This window comes from Chionomys nivalis, chromosome 9 (genome assembly GCF_950005125.1).
Source record: "Chionomys nivalis chromosome 9, mChiNiv1.1, whole genome shotgun sequence".
Classification (NCBI taxonomy): Eukaryota; Metazoa; Chordata; class Mammalia; order Rodentia; family Cricetidae; genus Chionomys; species Chionomys nivalis.
The window spans coordinates 53,834,028-53,855,725 of NC_080094.1; the positions used below are offsets into that span (position 1 = coordinate 53,834,028).

The window sequence follows — 21,698 nt, forward strand, 5'->3', positions numbered from 1 at the left end:
ACCCTGTCTCGAAAAACCAACCAAACAAACAAACAAACAAAACAAAATAAGCAAAAAAGCTGCTTCATTTGGTTTGGTTATCATTTAAGGATTCCAGGTTTTCTGCTTTTTTGTAAGTGGGTATTCTTAGATTAATTTAAATAATTAGTAATTTCCAAGTTTTGAAGAACTCTGCTGGCAATACCATTTTATTCCATGAGGTAATAGAAATTGTTCTCTATAGTATTATCTAATAATCTCATTTAAAATGTAAATTTGTGGACTTTTTTTATATAGAGGTTGTCCTCGAACTCATAGGTGTGGAAGGCCTTGACTTCCTGATTCTCTGCCTCTGCCTTCCAAGTTCTGGGATTATGGGTGTGTACCACCATTCTCTAGTTAAACTTTACTTTTTGTTATGGTAAAGTATACATATTTGCCTTAAGCATTTTGAAGTAAACAATTCAGTGTTAAGTATATTTGTTAATTAACTTTTTACCTCAAACTGGATCTTTTTCCCTCTCTCAGAATTGTAAAACCAGTAAGATCAAGTGCCTATTGAAAGAGACTCACTCTTGGCTAAGAAGAGAAGTAGGAAATAGGTTGGTATTGCTTATACTTAGGAATCCTGAGAGGGGATTGCTAGAAATGGATGTTAAGTTTTTTTCAGTTACATTGATTTATTAGTGGGATGTGCACATGTGCTGCTGCCCGGGTGTGGTAGTCAGAGGACAACTGGCAGGAGTCAGTTTTCCCCTTCTACCACGTCAGTCCTGGCAATCCAACTCAAGTCATTGGGCCTGACTGTAACTACAAAGTCATCTTGCTGGCCCAAAGATCAAGTCGATTATTGTTTTTGACCGGATGTCTTTTGGAAAACTTGTAAGGTCTTCATTACCTCCAAGTTCTTTTTACTTTCTTTTTCTTGTTTGTTTGTTTTTCAAGACAGGGTTTCTCTGTAGCTTTGAGCCTGTCCTGCAACTTGCTCTGTAAACCAGGCTGGCCTTGAACTCACAGAGATCCACCAGCCTCTGTCTCCCAAGTACTGGGATTAAAGGTGTGTGCCCCTACTGCCCAGCTTTACTTTTTTTTTTTTTTTTTTTTGGTTTTTCGAGACAGGGTTTCTCTGTGGTTTTGGAGCCTGTCCTGGAACTAGCTCTTGTAGACCAGGCTGGTCTCGAACTCACAGAGATCCGCCTGCCTCTGCCTCCCGAGTGCTGGGATTAAAGGCGTGCGCCACCACCGCCCGGCCCAGCTTTACTTTTTGAGGCCAGAAGAGCGCATCAGATTCCCTGGAGCTGGAATTACAGATGATTATTAGCTGCCATTTGGGTGCTAGGAAATGAAAACACACACACACACACCAAACAAACAAATAAATAAAAATCAAACCACATATGAGAGAAACTGTCTTTCAGAGTCTGGACAGATCCTCATGTAGCCATTAGCCTTGTACTTGATAGGTAGCTGAAGGTTGTCTTTGGTGTTGTCTGGGCAGAGTTGAGTGACTGACAGTATATGTCTGCTTTCCGGCCCTTTACTCAAAGTCTGCCTATAGTTATGAAGAATCATTTCATTGCTTTTGGACTTCCATTTTCTTTTTCTCTTTTAAATAAAAGCAATTAGTTTAATCTACTCAACATTTGCCTCCCTTTTACACAGAAGGCAGCACATTAAACTTGTTTCTTTATCTAATCTTTCTGTTAACAGTATTTGAATTAGGAAGACATTTCAACTAGTAAAGTACTGCCTCTTAAACATAGGTCCTTTGTTTGATAACCAGACCCCACATAAAAATGCTGAGTGTATGGTTCTTTCCTTGTATCCCCACCACTGGGAAGTCAGAAACAAGAATGGGGCTTGCTGGCCAGCTAGTCTAGCCTAATCAGTGAGTTCCAGGCCAGTGGAAGACTGTCTCAAAGGTGATGTTCCTGAGTGTCTTAGTTAGGGTTACTGTTGCTGTGATGAAACACCATGACCACAGCCATATGGGGAGGACAGGGCTTATTTAGTTTATGCTTCCACATCACTGTTCATTACCAAAGGAAGTCAGGCAGCAACTCAAGCAGGGCAGGAATCTAGAGCTAGGGGTTGATACAGAGGACATGGAGGAGTGTTGTTTACCTCTTGCTCCTCATTGCTTGCTCAGCCTGCTTTCTTATCCAGGACCACCGGCCAAGGGATAACACTACCCACAATGGGCTGGGCCCTCCCCATCAATCATGGAATAAGAAAATGCCTATAAGCTTGCCTACAACTAACTAGGTCTTATGGAGGCATTTTCTCAATTGAGGCTTCTTCCTTTTTGATGACTCGATCTTGTGTCAGGTTGACAAAAAACTAGCCATCACACTGAGGATGACATCCAAGGTTGTTTTCTGGCCTCCACGCCTGCAACACATTAAAAAGTCACTCTAATATTTTTCTCTCTTATTCATGGAGTATGCTCTTTATTTTCTACAGGTATACTATTCTTTTACTGTTTTTCTTTTAAACAGTATCATGCTAGCATTTTGTCACAGTCTTTTTTGCCTACATAATGAATCTCTGTGCATTTGAAGTGCATCTTCAAATTTAGATTTCGGTGAGATCACTTAGCAGTTAAAGGTGCTAACTGCCAGTCCTGGCAACTGAGTTCAGTCACCAGCACCCACATGGTAAGAGGACAGACGTCACTACTGCAAGTTATCAGCCTCGCTTGAACATGTATCAACACACACACACATCACACACACACAGACACATGAGTGTAAAATAAATGAATGTAATAAAATATTAAATGTTAATTAGCTCTGATGATATTAAATTGTATTCTAAATCTGTTAAACTGCAAGCTATTGCCAAGTCTGGTAGCATATGCCTGTGATACAGTTGAGCTGAGCAGGAGAACCACAAGTTCCAAGCCATCTTGGGTTACAGAGTGAGTTCAAGACAGGTCTGAACATTTTGAGACCCTGTCTCAAAAAAGTAAAAAGAAGGCTAAGGATATAGCTTAGTGGTAAGGCCTTGTCTAACATGCACAGGGCCCTAGGTTTGAAACTGTAGCGTGTTGTAAATGGCTACTTTGTCTTTTTCTCTGGCAGTGTGTGTACTCAGGGTACTGGCCGTCTGGGTCAACGGCCACTGACCATCATGTTCCTTCTGTTATGTAACTATGTGCACTGTGTCTTTGTGACGGCTGGTCCGCTGTACTGGAAAGATCATGTATGTTACACAGTTTTTGGAATGTAGATATAGGGATCCCCTACCCTTCTGAGGAAGCAACATAATTAGTGTATAGGATCAATAGACTTCTTGAGATGAGAATGTTATTTGTGTGTTAATTAGCTCTGCTGCTGCTTTTTTTTTTTCTTTTGTTTTAGATTAAATGGAAACCACCCTTGGGAGCTAGATGTCTGTGTAGCTGTTATACCACATCAGTGTTTTGCAATGAGTGGGGGAGGAGAGCAGCCAGACATCCTCAGTGTTGGAATCTTGGTCAAAGAACGATGGAAAGTGGTGAGTATAGAATGGAGACAGGAAAGTGGGGGATGGAGGTGGCAAGCATATGGGGTGGTATGTTTTGGTATGCTGATAGAATTAACATTTCTAAAGGACTAATACCTATGTTTTTTATTCACCTAAAACAGGTATTTTAATTTTTATTCATTTTTTTTTCTTGAGACAGGGTTTCTCTTGTGTGTAACAGCCCTGACTGCCCTGGAACTCACTTTGTAGACCAGGCTTGCCTCAAATTCAGAGACCCGCCTGCCTCTGCCTTCTGAGTGCTGGGATTAAAGGTGTGAGCCACCACTGCCCAGCTTGACTTTTATTCATATGAGTAAGTTTTGGTTATGCTCTAATTCTTAAGTTTGCTTCATAAGTTCTAAATTTTTCTAACTTTCTGTAGCTAATATTATAAGTAAAAGTGCTTGAGGAAAGAACAAATTAAAAAGAATTTGATAGTGCAGTAAACTGCACTTTTTCTTCTACAACACTATTAAGAAAACTTCTAGTTTGGTTGTGGTAACACGTACCTTTAATCTCAGACAGATGGATCTCTGTGAGTTCCAGGCCAGCATGGTCTACAGAGTGAGTTCCAGGCCAACCAGAACTACACTGAGAAACCCTGTCTTAAAAAAAGAAAGAAAACAAGGAGGGAAGGAGGAAGAAAAGAAGAAAAGAGAAAACTTCTAAGTGCACACAAAAACAGACATATGATAAATTGCTGTGTGCTTAGCCTATACTTAGTTTCTGGTTAGGATATATAATCTTGTTTCTTCTCCTAGAGTATTTTGAATAGTTCTTACATCAGTGTGTATCTATAAAGAAAGATAAGGACTTATTTTTCAAAATTATTCACTTATAAAAGTTTTTACTTTTTTTATGATAGTAGCAGGATCAAATTCAAGGTGATGGATTCTGTTACATGGACTTAGCGACCAGGGTGGTTAGGCACCTTTCGGAAAGGAAAGGGCAGAGGAAAGGTTGGTGAGGGAGAAAAGAGACAGAGAAAGAGAAAGTGAAGACAAACAGAAGGAAAAGTATTAATTTAGTCCAAAGTAATATCTTACGCCTGTAGTCCCAGTACTGAGGAGACTGAATTTGAAGCTATCCTGAACTGTTGGTAGGTCCCAGGTCAGCCTGGGTCACAGTGTGAAACTGTCTCACAGAAGGGAGCGGGTGCTGGAGGGATGACTCAGTGGGCAACAGCTCTTGCTGCTCTTGCAGAGGACCCAGGTTCAGTTCCCAGCACCCACATAGTGACTCACAAGTGTCTGTAACTCCAGTTCAGAGGATCTGATGCCATCTGCCATCTTCTGATGCTCACATGGTACATATACATTCATGCAGGCAAAATACCATATACATAAAATATAAACGTCTAAACATAAATGAAACAAAATGAGTCAGTCAATAAAAGCACTTGCCTCCAAGCTTGATGACCCGAGCTCTGTTCCAGGATTCCCACATGGTGGAAGGAGAGAATTGACTCCTGGAAGTTGTCTTTTGACTAACACATGTGCACCTTGGCCTGCACATAGCCGGTGCATGCCTGTGTGGACACACACAGGCATACTAATAAAAAAATTGTGATATGTTTTAGTCCATTGTAGTTATTATCCTTAGAGATTTTTAGATTGTCTTCATCTGATTAAGGGGATACCCATTAAGAAGCCTCCAGAGTTCTGTCTTAGTTGCTTTTCTATTGGTATGATAAATAAATTACCATGACCAAGGCAACTTATAAAAGAAATCATTTAATTGGGCTTACTGTTTCAGAAGGTTAGAGATCATGATGACAACAGAATATGGTGTCAAGGACAGCTGAGATCCCACATCTTGATGTGATACACAGGCAGGCAGCGAGAAGCACACTGAGAGAGTATATTGAGCCTTTTGAAACCTTAAAATACCCCACCTCCTTCAACAAGGCCAAACCTCTAAATCCTTCTCAAACAGTTCCACCAACTAGAGAGAGACCAGATATTCAAACTTGTGAACCTATGGGGAGCATTCTCATTCAGACTATCACATTTGAATTTGAACTAAAGGCATTTAGTCCCCATACTCTCTTATAGTCTCAATACCATTTTAAAGTCTGAAGTCCAAATCTCTTCTGAGACTCAAGGCAATCTCTTAACATCTTATAAAATCAAAAAGCAAATTACATACTTAGAACATGCAATGGCACAGAATATACATTACCATTCCAAAAACCAAGCGCTCAAGACTGACAAGCAGGAGACAGAGTGTGCACTAGGAATGATGGGATCTTTTTGAAGCCTTGAAGCCTGTGTCTGTGGCACCCCTCCTCCAACAAGGCCTTATCTCTAATCTTTCCCAGACATTCCCACCAACTAGAAATCAAGCATTTAAATATATGAACCTTTGGGGGCCATTTTTATTTAAACCACCACAGGTTCTAATAGGCCTTTAGTTTGTTTTATGTCAATGTTTGGTGTTTTGAAATAAGATCTCACTGTGTAGCCCAGCTGGGTCCTGCTGTCTCCGCTGCAGCTTTCCAAATACTGGAGTTCTAGGTGTGCGCCAGTTCCTAGCAGTCCTCCAGTGCTGGGGGCCGTAGGCCTCCCACTGGCTAGGCAAGCCCTCCTTCACTGAGATACATACCCTGCCTCTCCCCAACAGTCTTTTAATGACTTTCTTGTCCTAGAACTGGAATATATCCTCTGACAACTTAAGGACTTATTTTTTGTTTTTAATAATTATCTTTAATGTTATTCAGTGTTTTGTCAACTAAAGTTTTCTTATACTAACAGGTTTAATTGTTTTAGCATTTCTCTAAATCTACTAATAGGATAGAGACTCTTTTTCTTTTAAGATTTATTTATTTATTATGTATACAGTATTCTCAGTATTCTGTCTGCATGTATGCCTGCAGGCCAGAAGAGGGCACCAGACCTCATTACAGATGGTTGTGAGCCATTATGTGGTTGCTGGGAATTGAACTCAGGACCTTTGGAAGAGCAGGCAGTGCTCTCAACCACTGAGCCATCTCTCCAGCCCAGGATAGAGACTCTTTAAGGAAAAAAAAAAAGTTTTTCAGTGGCTTTAAATGTTTTTATTACAGTCAAGTATGGTGGCACACACCTTTAATCCCAGCACTCAGGAGACAGAGGTATAACATTAGGGCTTGCTTTGGGCACCATTTTGTAACATGAGGGCCCGGCTTGCCCGGGTTTTTGTCTGCCCAGTTTCCCAGCCGTTTAGACCCAGAGAAAACCACACAGAGTCTACATTAGATTATAAACTCATTGGCCCATTAGCTCAGGCTACTTATTAGTTCTTGTACATTATATTAACCCATTATTCTTATCTATGTTAGCCACATGATTTGGTACCTTTCTCAGCGGGACAGGTCACATCTTGCTTCTTCGGTGGTCTGGGCTGGACTGCGAGGACGAGCTTCCTTCTTCCCAGAAAATTCCTGTTCTCATCGCCCTGCCTCTACTCCCTTCTGGTTGACCAACCTATACTTCCTGTCTGGCCAATCAGCGTTTATTTAAAACATGATTGACAGAATACAGACAATTCTCCTGCACCACTACAGACAATCTCTGTGAGTTTGAGGCCAGCCTAGTTTTACAGAGTTCCAGAACAGCCAGAACTGTTACACAGAGACACAGAGAAACCCTGTCTCAAAAAAAAAAAAAAAAAAAAAGTACTACGATAAGTATTGATTATTCTTCAATAAAATAAGGTTACAGCATGGTGAGGTGACACAGGCAAGTAGTATCAGCACTCAGGAGCCTGGGGAAGGAGTATTGTGAGTTCAGGACCAGCCTCAGCCAGGTGTAGTGGTGCACACCTTTAATCCCAGCATTGGGGAGGCAAGAGGCAGGAGGATCTCAGTGCATTAGAGGCCAGCCTGGTTTATATAGGGAGCTCTGGGACAGCCAGGCCTATGTAGAGAGACTCTGTCTCAGAAAACAAACAAAAAGACCAGCCTACATAGTGAGCTACATAGTGAGACCCTTTCTTTAAAAACCAAACACGATTAGAAATGTAGCTCAGGGCCTGGAGGGATGGCTCAGCCATTAAAGGCTCGGCTCACAACCAAAAATATGAGTTCGGTTCCCAGCATTCACGGCTGTCCCTCCAGGTACTTTAAAAAAAAAAAGAAAGAAATGTAGCTCAGACGCCTGACAGATAGTTCAGTGGTTAAGGGTATGTGCCATCAAGCCTGAAATCCTGAATTCTATTCCCGATGCCCAGACAGTGAAGGAGAGAAAAGAGACAGAACAGAACAGAGATAACTTCTCCAGGTTGTCCTCTGACCTCTAAATATTTCATGGCTACTGCATGCACACATACACACAAAATAAATTTTTTCAAAAACTATATATATACACTATTCTATCTGTGTGTATGCCTACAGGCCAGAAGAGGGCACCAGACCTCATTACAGATGGTTGTGAGCCACCATGTGGTTGCTGGGAATTGAACTCAGGACCTTTGGAAGAGTAGGCAGTGCTCTTAACCACTGAGCCATCTCTCCAGCCCCACAAAATAAGTTTTTTAAAGAAAAAATTGTTCTGTGGTAGAATGTTTAGCATTTGTAAGATTCTGGGTTCAACCCCTGGCATCTTGAAAACAGGGAGAAAGCAGTGAGGAATACTAAACAGAATCTGCCTTCTGTGGTGAGGATACCAAACAAGATCTGCCTTCGGTGACTCCTTTGTCCTGACAACTACAGCAGATGGGTTGTGGAACTTGTCCCCCACATTTGGGAGGAGGATGGCATTTTGTAAGGATTCTTAAATTGTTTTTATTTTGTTTTGTTTTGTTTCGAAACAGGGTTTTATTGTGTAGCTCTGACTGTCCTGGAACTCAGTCTGTAGACCAGGCTATCTTCAAACTCAGAAATCAGCTGGCCTCTGCCTCCTGAGTGCTGGAATGACTGCCCTGCTAGAATTCGTAATTGTTAAGGATGGCATCTATGTGCACACACACACGCATGGTGTGTTAATATCCACAGTCATAGGTTAATCATCTTATTTTGCCTGTAGTTTTATAGATTAGGAATTAGGAATGAGGGTTTAAGAGAAAGCTCTTTCAGTAAAGTGCTTGCCGCACAATTGAGAGGGCCCTGAGTGATCTTCAGCATCCATATAGAAAAACTCGACCGGGAAGATTTACAGCTGTTAAAGTACTTGTCTCACAGATGAGGATCTGCTGGGTGCTGTGGTGCTTGAGAGGTAGAGGCAAAGGCAGGAGGCCACCGTGGGGCTCACTGGCCTGCCAACCTAGCCTGACCAGTGAACTCTGTCCCCAGTGAGAGACCCTGTCTCAAAAATCACAAGCTTATTAACCTGCATACACTTTCACTTGCATGAGTGTATACACACACACACACACACGCACACACACACATATTAGGGACAAGTTTACCTGGGTGGCTTGGCCATTAGCTCTGGCAAGATTGGTTGTGCTAGAGACTCTGTTTCTGTATGGCTTCTTTACTCCCTGACCTGATGCCTTGGGCTTGTTAGCACTCACATTCTCCCACTTTGGTAGCTCATTTTGTTTGGAATCTCCTGTGCCTATGACTTCTGAAGATAACCACACTTTCTATATTTGGTTTGCTTTTTTAGGGACAAGATATAGAATCTACCAGGCTGCTTAAGATTTCAGAGCAGGCATATTATCATTGTTCTTTTCTGTTGGTTAATCGGTCATAATAGCTACACACATTTAAGAAAGTGGGAAAACAAACCCTATAGCTTTAATTTTATTTTTAATTTTTGCCAGTGCTGGAAATTGAACACAGTGCTTTGTATATATGCCTAGACAAGAAACCCTCTACCACTGAACTATATTACCAGACCCTAACTTCTCACAGGGGAGTGTCAGGGTCACAATTCCTTGTTCAATATGAAAATCTTCTGTACCTAACATTAAAGAGGAGGAGGAGGATGGGTGCTGAACAGATGGCTCAGCGGTTAAGAGCACTGGTTGCTCTTCCAGAGGTCCTGAGTTCAAGTCCCAGCAACCACATGGTAGGTCACAACCATCTGTAATGAGATCTGGTGTCCTCCTCCAGTATGCAAGCATACATGCAGTCATACTGTATATATACATAATAAATAAATAAAAATAAATAAATCTTTTTTAAAAACAAGGATGAGAGAGAATGTAGTGGATATATTTAATGTATGTGCCTTTAGCATACTGTATTACTTGTGACTTTGTTTTTACCTCAGAACTAATGAAGATATTAAAAGGTTTTGTCAAGGTTAAACAAATTACTGTTCTACTAAGGACCCAATATAGATTTAAAAAAAAATTCTCTCATTTATTTGAAATTATTTTGTATATCAAATAATAAGCCATCAATCAAAATAATAAAGACATACCCTTAGTACTTACTATATTTTGTTTGTTTGTTTGCTTTGAAGCAGAGTCTTATGTTGTTCTGCTTGTCCCTGAATACCTAGGCTAAGGTACCCTCCCAGCCTTTTCTTTCAGAGCAGCTAAGTTTTTGTTTTGTTTTTTGAGACAGGGTTTCTCTGTGTATCCCTGGCTGTCCTGGAACCTTGAACTCGCAGAGATCTGCTTGCCTCTGCCTCTGGGGTGCTGGGATTAGAGGCGTGAACCACCACTGCCTGGTTTTAGTTTTTAAACTTACATTAGGTTTTATTTAGTGGACAGCATACAAAGAATCACAAGTACCAGCTAGAGCCCTGCAAAGAGCAGCACCCTTCACTGCATAGACCTGGCACCTGGTTCTATCCCATGCTCACCCTGTAGTTCCTTATCTGACTCCTTCTTATCACCAAACAAATTTAAAATGACTATGGCTTAAACACGCAAAACAACCTTTGTAAATAAGCTGTAATTATATAGTTTGAATTTGTTAAGCACTGTGTAAAGAAGAAGCCTACTTCTGTTGAGTGAGACAGGACAGCAGCTGTGGGAAGTTAAGCAACACGAAGTTGGATGTGTTGTGCACTTCCGTAATCCTAGCACATGGGTGGTGCAGACAGGAATATCAAGAGTTCAAGATCACTATTGGAGGCCAACCTGGATGAAAATACAGTTTACCCAGCATCGTGTGGGGTGCCTTTTTGGCCAGTCTGGTCTACATAGTGAGTTCCAGAACAGCCAGGGCTGCAGAATAGAGACTTTGTCTCTGAACAATAGAAAGTTACTCAACAAAATTAAGTCAGTGATAAGCTAAGGTATGGCCTGATAAAATTGTTAATTGAAAAAGTAAACAAATAATTTTCATAGAAATTCAGATGATAAATTGACCTAAGGGGCTGGGCGTGTAATTCAGACCAGGCTATGTAGCTGATGTGCACCACAGGAAGAAAGGGAAGGAGGACTAGAGCATAGATAAGGGCGTCAGTGAGAATGCCAGTGGAGAGTAAGCAGGGCATGACAAGAGCAGGGGCTTCTTGGAAGGTTTAGGATTTTGGGCCTCATGTGTTTAGTAATGACTCCATACATTACCTTGCATTACGTTCCAAATGTTTGCTTATATTATAAGAAGAAATGGCTTCAGGAAGTGGAGAACTGGTTTCTTGCTGCATCTTGCATAAAGTATATCACCCACCCCAGATTTTCAGAGCCCTTTACAAGGTCTAATTGTGACTAGCTTTCAGAACCTGTTTATGATACTCAAATATTCTGATGTTCTCCAATTAAGTTAGCATTAAAAGTGTTTGATGGAAGCAATTAAGTTGATTACAGCTTATTATTTGAAGTGTAGATGTATAGTAGTGTTTGCTCTCTGAGATCGTGTAGAACCACTCTTTGCTTGTTGTGTGGATCCTGCTAGTCTTGCCTCAGAGAGGAGAATGAACTGGATGCTAGCTGCTTATCCCATTCTGTAGCCCCCCTCCTTACCTATAGACCAGATTGGTTCTATATAAGATTTTAAATGGCAAAAAGATTTCATTTATTAAAAAGTCTGCAAATGAATTTAGATTTGACTAATATGGCTATTGAATGGTATTTATAGGAATTGATTCTTTTAGATACTGTGGGGGTTTTTTTTGACAATTTCGATAGTAGCTGTAGACCTTTAATAATTGTTCATAACTGAAATAATTATTTCTGTAGACAAATCTAGGAAATGTTGTTATTATCTCCGAGCAATTGTTTTCCTCTTGCTGTATAAATAATTTAACAATATCGAAATCATTTATTATAAAATAGGACTAGTAAAATTACATGTTTTCTAAATGTAAACGTGAGTTGGCTTCCAATTAGAATCTTTGCATAATTTTGAATGTGTTCTTGTTTTGTTTTCTGCACAGTTAAGAAAGATCGGGGGTGGGGGCTTTGGAGAAATTTACGATGCCTTGGACATGCTCACCAGGGAAAATGTGGCACTGAAGGTGGAGTCAGCTCAGCAGCCAAAGCAAGTCCTGAAGATGGAGGTTGCTGTGTTAAAGAAACTGCAAGGTAAGCTTGTCGAATGACATGCAGTGAAGTTTTGTATGACAGTTCTTAATTGCTCTAATCTTCCCTTGTTAAGTTCTCTATACTAATGGACTGCTCTGGTGTCAGTGAGGTATAAACATGCTGAGTATGTTTGTGTTAAAAGCTTTGTTATGTAATAGAAATATACGATTGTTAAGAGTAATTGGGGTTTGGGGTTAATTCCTCTTCATGGTAAGGATGAGAGATAGATAATTAGAGTCACCCCACTACTTTAGAAAGTGTTATCCTAAATCTGCTATGGTAACCTTTGAATCTTCCTTTGAACCAATCATAAAATACCTCTGAGACATTTCTTCATTTGCCTTTGTATGTTAAACATTCTTGAATCTTATCATGGATGCTATCTTCAAATCATACTGCAGAATGGATTAAAAATGCTAAGTAAGGCTTTGTGTGTTCTCATTAACTTTAGTTTCAGAGCATAGCTTATCATATTTGAAGTTCATCTTACTACTACTCAAGTACCTATATTTTTTCTATAATGAAAAATCATTTTTTTCTGACTTCAATCTAATAGTCATGCAAAACCCTGAATGTGTTGATAATGTCTCATTATCTCTGTCTTTAATATGGTACATTGGTATTACTAATATCAAAGATATATAAGGTTGATGACTAATTTGTTCTTTGTTCTAAGGTTTTCAGTTGTCCAAGTTTCTCTACCAGTTGTTGGATTGTGATGTAATGCTAATAAAATAAATTTTTGAAGTTGATTTTAGCTCAGATTTAGCTTTCCCATGGTACAGTACATTAGGAAGATAGTAGACCACTCAGCCCTAATTGTCACTGCTAAAAAAACAAAGAATCAGAAAAGGAAAAACAGAAAAGGATGACTCACACACACACACACACACACACCCCGGTTTTCCTCAACTCATTGTAGAAGCCATAGGGAAGTGCTGCTGGGATTGCCTCCCCAGGGCTGCACAGAGCCCGTGATCTCCTCTAACACTGGCTGCACCCACAGGGGCACAGATACTGGCAGAGCTCTACCTGGTTAGTGTTACTTCACCATCCTCTGTCCTTGGCGCCGGGGCGTGGTCCTGAGAGACAGGAGATATTGCTGCAGCTCTTTTAGGGCTTCTCCTAGCTACTTTGGCCTTGATTTGCTTAGGATCCAAGTGATAAAGTTTAAAGATAAGTCTAATACCTTTTCTAGGTAAAACTGTTAGACATTGTACTCTTCTTTTCAGTTTGTCATTTAAAAGTTACTGTCTAAATGTTTTTCTTGTCTGCTCAGACCTATGTGTACCCTGTTCCTCAGAACTTCTTACTTTCCACAAATGAATAGGTTTTTAGTTTTCTGGTCTATATTTCAGTGAGGTCGTCGTTGACCCTCTTATTTTGGCTTCTGCATACTTGTTAAGCCTCCTGCATACTTTGCTCCGCACCTTGTTGTTGTTGTTGATAATGCTCGGCATCTGGACCATTGGGGACATTTTTGTGGTGCTGAGCTATTCTTACTTTGCTGGTGGCACAAGGTGGCACGGAGTGACTCCAGTATGTAAGAAAACTGGAGGCTAACTTCTTATGAGATTAGTCTCCTGTATCCCAGACTGACTGACCTATGGTTGCCAAGGATGGCCTAGAGCTTCTGATCCTCCTGTTTCCCATCTCCTAAGTGATGGGATTACAGATGAATGCTATTATACCTGGCTGACCATGGCAAAAAAGTAAAAGAAGCTTCTCTGGCTAGAGCTGACAGCAGCCCTAAACTGTAGGCACAAACATAGTTGTTTAGAGGGTAGATTGGCGTATCATATCCATTTAGCAAAACTACAAGAGTATCTTATCTTCCCCATTAAGGTTTATCACCTTCATAGCCAGCCACAGGCTTTGACCTAGTTTAAAGTACCAGACGTAAGTGGGCATTAACTCCAGTCTAAAGTTTGTTACATAACACGGTTCTTGAGAAAATAATTATAAAAAGAAAGCCTCATAAGAGACTTGCCAGTGTTGGAGTGGTGGTCTCAGTTTGCCTGGCCAGTTGGTAATATTGCACACAGGGTTCACCACTGAGTAAGACTGAGGATGACAGTTCTCTCCTGGCAACCTACCTGGCTCCTTCTGGTAGTGTGAAGGCTACCTAGCAGGGATGAAGCTTTCCAGCCCAGTCTGGCTTGATTTTTCTGTATCTTGTGCCCAAAGCTAGTGACGTCTTCAACAATAAGGGTTTGCCATCTAGTTCTAGTGGGCAGCTACCACTAGCAATAAGTTGTACTATTTTGGGGGTTTCAGGATCCTCCTTGACCAACAACTTTTCAGGAGGTAGCCTATCCCTGACACTGGAACGTTTATTTAATAATCATGGTTTCTTTCTTTTTTTTTTGTTTTTTTTTTTGTTTTTCGAGACAGGGTTTCTCTGTGGCTTTGGAGCCTGTCATGGAACTAGCTCTTGTAGACCAGGCTGGTCTCGAACTCACAGAGATCCGCCTGCCTCTGCCTCCCGAGTGCTGGGATTAAAGGCGTGCGCCACCACCACCCGGCTAATCATGGTTTCTGGGAGCATCTTTATCCCCTCAAAACAGGAGAGGTTGTTATTCTATTGACATTACTTAAATTTTTACAAAAGATTTGTGTGCATGTGTGAGACACAGAGAGTGGGGGAGGACAAAAGAGGGCATTGGATTCCCTAGAACTGGAGTTATAGGTAGTTGTAAGCCTCTTTATGTGGGCTCTGGGAACTGAATTCTAGTCTGATTCAAGAGCAGAAAGCTTTCAACCATCATAAGCCTCATTAAGTTGTGGTTTTTGTTTTTCAAGACAGAATTTCTCTGTGTAGAGTTTCCAGGCTGTCCTGGAACTTAGTCTATAGACAGGCTGGCCTTGACCTCACAGAGATCCACCTGCCTCTGCCTCCTCAGTGCTGGGATTAATGTTGTGTGCCACCACCGCCTGAAAAGAAGCATTGGTATTCTTTGAAGGTCTGATAAAATTTACCAGTAAAACTATCTGAACCTTTTCTCCTTTTTAGTTGGGAGTTTTAAAATATCATTTCAGTCTCACTGTTATATATTTGTTTAGATTGTCTGATTTTGATTTAATTTGGCACCGAGGAGGAGTTGCCCAAGAGACCATCTCTCACACCACAGCTGCTGTAAAAGCATGAGGATTTTATTGATTCTGTCATGACAGGGTCTTTCAGCATTCGAGGAGCCAGAAAGACCCCAAATGGCTGGTACAGGCTATTTTTAAAGGAAAAAGCCACAGGAACAAGGGGGGTGTCTTGGGGTTGTTCTTTAACTATTATGATTGGCTTATTTAAAAGGACTATTACCAATAATTGGCTGGAGAACAGTTGCCCGATCAGATGAGGTAAGGGGGAACATCTGAGGGCCACTTTGCCCCTTTCACAGGGAGTGAGTCAAAGCACCAGGAACTGAGTCAACACCACACCTAAGGGTTATCTTGCCCCTATTCAGGGAGATGGAAAGTTCCCAACATCTACGTGCATGTGTAGCTGTTATGTCCTTGGTTCCCAGGAGGGGGGGGAACACCACTGCTGAGAGGCCTCATCAAAATTGGCCTCAGAGTTGTCAGAAATGGCTTTAGAGTTATTTTAGAGTTCTACATTATGCATCTAGAAATTAATTTTCTTAGACGTTCCAATTTATTGACATTATGATTTCAAGGGAAAATGTAGTGATATTCTGAATTTCATAGGTATCTGTTGCAATGACTCACCTTTCATCTCTAGTTGTATTAATTTACACCTTTATTTGATTATTTTGACTAAGAATTAACAATCTTGTTTATTTTTTCAGTTAACCAACTTTTTGTTTCATTAAGTCATTGTATTTTGTTTCAATTTCATTAATTTCTTTCCTGATTATATTGATGTCTGTCTACTTATTTGAGATTTGACTTGTTCTTCTATTTCCAGGTCCCTTAGGTGTATCATTATTTATTTGAGAGTTCTCTGATTTCATAATGTCTTTTAGGATTACTTTCATTGTATCCCACAGTTTGGTGTGTTGTGTTTTCATTTTTATTTGATATTAGGAATTTTTAATTTCTATTTTTCATTATTCAATAGTGTGTTGTTTAATCTCTATGAGTTTGTGTTTTAGGGGTTTTCTTGTTGACATGTAGTCTTACTCCATTATGTACAATACAAATAATTATTTCAGGACCAGGCAGTGGTGGCGCACGCCTTTAATCCCAGCACTCGAGAGGCAGAGGCAGGCGGATCTCTGTGAGTTCGAGGTCAACCTGGTCTACAAGAACTAGTTCCAGGACCAGCACCAAAGCTACAACAGAGAAACCCTGTCTTGAAAAACAAAACAAAACAAAAAAAATTTAAGTTTTTTTTTTTTTTTTTTAATTTGTTGAGACTTGCTTTTTGTCCCAGTGTATGACCTATTTTAGAGAACGTTTCACTGGCTGCAGACAAGAGCATGTGGATACTGTGTTTTGTAGAGGTCTATTACATCCACTTAATCTTTAATGTCATTTAATTCACGTATTTCTCTGTTAGTCCCTGTGGGGAAGACAAGTTAGTTGATGAGCGTGGGGTATTCAGGTCACCCGCTGCTGCTGTGCTAGGGTTAATCTGTGGCTTTGCGTCTAATAATTTTGTCTTGTGAAATTGGATACACTTGTGTTCAGGGCATATACGTTGGGATTGTATGTCTTCTTAATGGATTGTTCCCTAATCAGCATCTTTCTTTCCTAAGTTAGATTTGAAGTCCATTTTGTTAGATATGAGAAGAGTAATACTTGCTTGTTTCCTAAGTTCATTTGATTGAAATACCTTTTTTTCATTTTTATTTATTTGTTTGTTTGTTTGGTTTTGGTTTTTGGTTTTTTTATTATTTTTTTTTTATTTTTTATTTTTTTTTTTTTTGGTTTTTTGAGACAGGATTTCTCTGTGTAGCAGTCCTGGAACTTGCTTTGTAGATCAGTCTGGCCTCTAGCTCACTGAGATCCTCCTGCCTCTGCCCCCCAAGTGCTGGGATTAAAGATGTGCACCACAACCACCTTTTTTCATTCTTTACCCTAAGGTAGTGTCTGTCTGTTGTGTGAGGTATATTTCTTGGAGGCAGCAAATCCATGGTTTCTTGCATTTGACCCAGTTTACTTGTCTGTCTTGACTGGGGGATGGAGACCACTAATGCTCAGAGTTATTGCTGAAACGTGTAGTGATTGTTGTCATTTTGTTGATTTCTTGCATAACCGATATTCTAGTGTCATTTATTTCATAGATGGTTTTTTCTTTTCAGTTTAAAAGATTCTTCAAGTATTTTTTGTAGATCTGGCTACTTTTATCATAGAAGCTGTATTTCTCCTTTAGTTACAACAGTTATCTTCATTGGGTGTAGTAGTCTGGATTGTCAGTAATTAATTGTCTTTCAGAACTTGAAATAGATCCAATAAAATAGATAGCTCAGTGGATAAAGGCTTTTGCTAGCTTGACGAGCTGAGTTCAGCACCAGAGCCCCACATAATGGAAAGAGAGAGCTGGCTTCTTCAAGCTGTCCTTTGGCCGCCACACCTGCCTTGGTGCTCGCACCATCACCACACACATTAAATAAACAAGTGTAATTTTTAAAAAGATGAAATAATAACTAGAAACATACTGTCCGTGTAGTTCTCCTGACGTTTAAAAAGTTGCAGTTAAACAACTCTGAGTCACCTGCCTTTATATATGACTTGGTTTTCTCTCTTGCTGTGTTCAGTATATTTTCTTGGTTATAATTTAATATGACAGGTAAGGTTTTGGTTTTGTCTGATGTCCTAAATGTTTCACATATTCACATATGGATTGGCATATCCTTTCCTAACTCTGGAAATGTTCCTGTTCTTTTAAAAAGATTGATGTCATTTATGTATGTGTTTGTGTGAAGGGTGCTGGCAGAGGCTAGATAGTGTTCGAGCTGGAATTTCAGATGGTTGTGAACCACCATGGGTGCTGGGAACCAATGCTGCTGCTCTGCAAAACTAGCAAACACCCTTAGCCAACGAACTGTCTCTCTAGCCATTTGGATTTTTAAAATAAAATGATTCTTTTAAAAATGTTTTCTGAAATGGCTCGGCTATTAAAAACACATGTTGATTTTTGTCCAGGACCCTAGCTTGGTTCCTAGCACCCTTATGGCAGCTCATAACTGTCTATAACTCCAGTTCCAGGGGACCTCATGCCTTCTGACCTCCATAGGTGCCGGCCACATATATGGTGCACATACATACATACATACAGGCAAAACACCTAGAAATAAAATTTAAAACATATTTCCTAAGCCTTTATGACTTGATTATTCTGGTATGATTTTTGTCTACAGATCTTGTCTTTTCATACTTGTCACGCATGTCCTGGGATTTCACGGGAAGCTTCGGATTCTTTTATCGTTGTTCTTGTTTGATCGGTCCTGTTCTTCTGCCTTGTCTTCAGGCTCTTATTCTGGCCTCTCCTTCATCTACAGAGCATCTTATTTGACTTCTTTATTTCTCTATATCAGATTTTTTAAATCAGCATTTCCTTTGTTAATTTCCTCTTTCTTATCTTACATTGCCTTCCTTACTTCATTCAGCAATGTGTGTTCTCAATCAGGAGCTTCTTTTCTTCTTTGAATATACTTACTATTTTGAGCTATCAGTTTGGGACTACATTCACTGGGCAGTGATAGTGTACACCTTTAATCCCAGCACTTGGGAGGTAGAGATAGGCAGATCTCTTTGAGTTCCAGGTCAGCCTGGTCTACAGAGCCAGTTCCAGCAAAGCTACAGAGAAACCCTGTCTTGAAAACAAACAAAAAGTCACTTTCATTAAATGCCATCACTGTAGGGTTTTTGATTTTTCTTGTTCCTTATGTTGCTTCATTGGACTTTACACATCTAAAGTTATTTCTTTGTTTTAGACCTGAGGAAACAAACATTTCCACTACTGTCTGATTAAAGCAAGCTGTATTTAGATGTGTACAAGGGACTGGCCAGACTACTGCCTCCCACTAAGTCAGGATTTCAGAGAGCAGTCCCTCACTGGCTTTTGAGGTCCATTTTATGGGGCAGGTTTAGGGTTGATAGAAAGATAATTGACTGTTAGCACCTGGGTAGACAAGTGGCTGCCTATGGGGTAGATATGTACAAGAATACATCGTGTAGAAGGGGGGGTCATCAAAGTGTCTTGGAAAGACACATTTTCGTAAGGCAAAAGGGCAATAGTGTATCACAGGTTCAGGAGTTTAGCAAGGCAAAGGGGTGGGCATACATAATGGGGTCACAAGTTCAGCGTAGGTTGAAAAACTTGGCTTGCAGAATACATTAGGCTTAGGAAACTTATTCTTGTAAAGCATGGAGACTCAGTAACAATGTATAACAATGTGGCTCCTTAACAACAGTGTGACTCCTATTCCGGTTCTGCATTTGTCTGCTTTAGTTTTTTAAATCAGCTATATTATTTTAGTTGGAGTATTTGCGATGTTCATATAGGATTTGGATGTGATAGAATTGAATGTATAGTTCAGAAAATAGTTCCTCAGTCCAGGATCTCAGTCTCTGAGTAACTAACTGGGAGAGGCACCATAGCTGTTAGATAGAAATGCAGTATAGATGTCATGCTTGCCAATTACTAACAGTGGCCCCTTTGACTTCAGTAACTGTTGGATAAAACAGCCAAGGATAGTATGAATTATACTCACATTTTAGTTAGTAAGATTAGAAGTGGGAATGAAATAGGGTGGGTGAAGTTAAGGATTAAGTTTTAAATGGATTTGAGAAAAATGGGGTGTGTGAAGAAGAATGGAGGGTGTACGAGATGCGACTGAAGAGTACAATACAGTAAAGAATGCCTTAGAGTGAACTGAGTGAATGAACAACCGTCCGAAAGCCTAACAGAGCAACAAGACATATATGCAGGTGTAAGCGGAGACTGTTTTTTCATTTTCTGGCTGCCGAGTTATTTATATAATAACTCGGAATAATCCTGCAAAATTTATATTAATTACAACATTGTTTGGCCAACAGCTCAGCCGTATTCCTAACTAGCTCTTATGTCTTGAATTAACCCATTTCTATTATTTTAGATTTTACCATGAGGGTCATGGTTTACCATTAAGGAGCTGGCATCTTTTTCCTTCGGCAGCTACGTGATGGCTTCCTAACTGCGCCTTCTTTCTCCTTGCGTTCAGTTTAGTTTTCCCACTTAGCTATATTCTGCCCTGCGATATAGGCCAAAGCAGCTTCTTCATTAACCAATGGTAATAAAACATATTCATAGCACATAGAGGGGAATTCCACGTCATGCAAGAGTGGAACTTAAGTAATAGAACATAAGAAATAAAAATACTTCAGTGAATTCCTACATGGCTGTACTGAGTTGAAAGGTGAAGTTCTCTGGTCTCTCTGTCTCTAACAGGTTCCACATTTTGTTGTATGCTGGAGGGGGCAAGTAGGAGCTGTCAGTCTCTGTGGCCTTGGGGTTCTTGTGGGGGGAGGGCAGGCCCCTTCCTAGTAGTCCCCTTTAACCCCTGTGCTCCTGTGGCTCTTCTGATCCTTAGGTCAGGTGTGTTGAGGAGCAGCTCTTCCTTAACAGCTGTTCTGCTGCTCTCCCAGGCAACTTGATTCTGCCAGCAGTGAGCATGCCGCTAGAATGCTCAGCTTTTCTGCCTGCTTCTCCCCTTGTTCACTAGGTTCTTTTACAGACCTTGTCTCTTGATGGTTACAGTGGCACTTTCCCATTTGTGGGTTCTTTTGTTTCCTTGAGAAATGGTCTCATGTAGACCAGGAGCTCTTCTTGTAAACCAGGCTGGACTTGAACTCAGAGATCTGTCTGCCTCTTCCTCCCAATGCTGGGATGGTTTGTTTTTTGTTTTGTTTTTGTTTGGTTTGGTTTTTGGTGACAGGGTTTCTCTCAAGCTTTTTTTGATCTTGTCCTGAAACTCGATCTGTAGACCAGGCTGGCCTCAAATTCACAGAGATCTGCCTGCCTCTGCCTCCCAATTGCTGAGATTAAAGGTGTGCGCCATCACCGCCCAACTGGGATTGTTTGAAAATACATCTGTATGCTCTTCTATATTGCAAGTGCCTGCCTGCCCGCCCGCCCGCCCGCCCTCCCTCCCTCCCTCCCTCCCTCCCTCCCTCCCTCCCTCCTTCCTTCCTTCCTTCCTTCCTTCCTTTCTTTTTTCAGGCAGGGTTTCTTTATGTAGCCCTGAATGGCTTGGAAATTGCTATACAAACCAAGCTGGCCTTGAACTCAGAGATCCACCTGCCCTGTCTCCTGACTGCTGGGATTATAGACATGCATTGCCACCACCTGGCAATAGTTTTTATTTATTTGGTAATTTGAGGTTTTTGTTTTTTTTTTTTTGTCATATAAAAGGGTCTGATATTTGGGAAATTTAGAATGTTGTAAAATTACATAATATATCTTTTTGTCCTCCTGGCTAAAAGAACATATAGTCTATAGCTAAATTTTCTAATTAATATGTGTGTTTTCATAAAAATTTCAAAGTAATTTTATTTATTTAAAAGTCACTGCCTGCCGGGTGGTGCTTGCCTTTAATCCCAGCACTTGGGAGGCAGAGGCAGGTAGATGTTAGTGATCGGGGCTAGCCTGGCGGACAGAGCGAGTTCTAGGACAGCCAGGACTGTTACACAGAGAAACCCTGTGTCAGAATCCCCCTACCCCCCAAAAAGCCACTGCTTTAGGGTCTGGAGAGATGGATCAGCGGTTAAGAGCACTGGCTGTTCTTCTAGAGGATCCAGATTCAATTCCCAGCATCCACATGGCAGCTCTCACATGTCTATACCTCCGGTGCCAAGGGATCCAT

General features: G+C 40.6%; 1 protein-coding gene across 2 annotated transcripts in view; it reads left to right on the top strand.

Moving 5' to 3' along the window:
• Ttbk2 (tau tubulin kinase 2) overlaps positions 1-21,698 on the top strand; it is a 117,754-nt gene that overhangs the window by 23,058 nt on the left and 72,998 nt on the right. Inside the window, exons 2-3 of one of the 2 annotated variants that reach the window (XM_057780314.1) lie at positions 3,342-3,477; positions 11,745-11,892. In XM_057780314.1, coding sequence (XP_057636297.1) covers positions 3,409-3,477; positions 11,745-11,892 — 217 coding nt within the window. In that variant the 5' untranslated portion in view covers positions 3,342-3,408. Of the gene's footprint in view, positions 1-3,341; positions 3,478-11,744; positions 11,893-21,698 lie in introns of those variants that run through there. The other variant, XM_057780315.1, reaches the window with a different exon arrangement.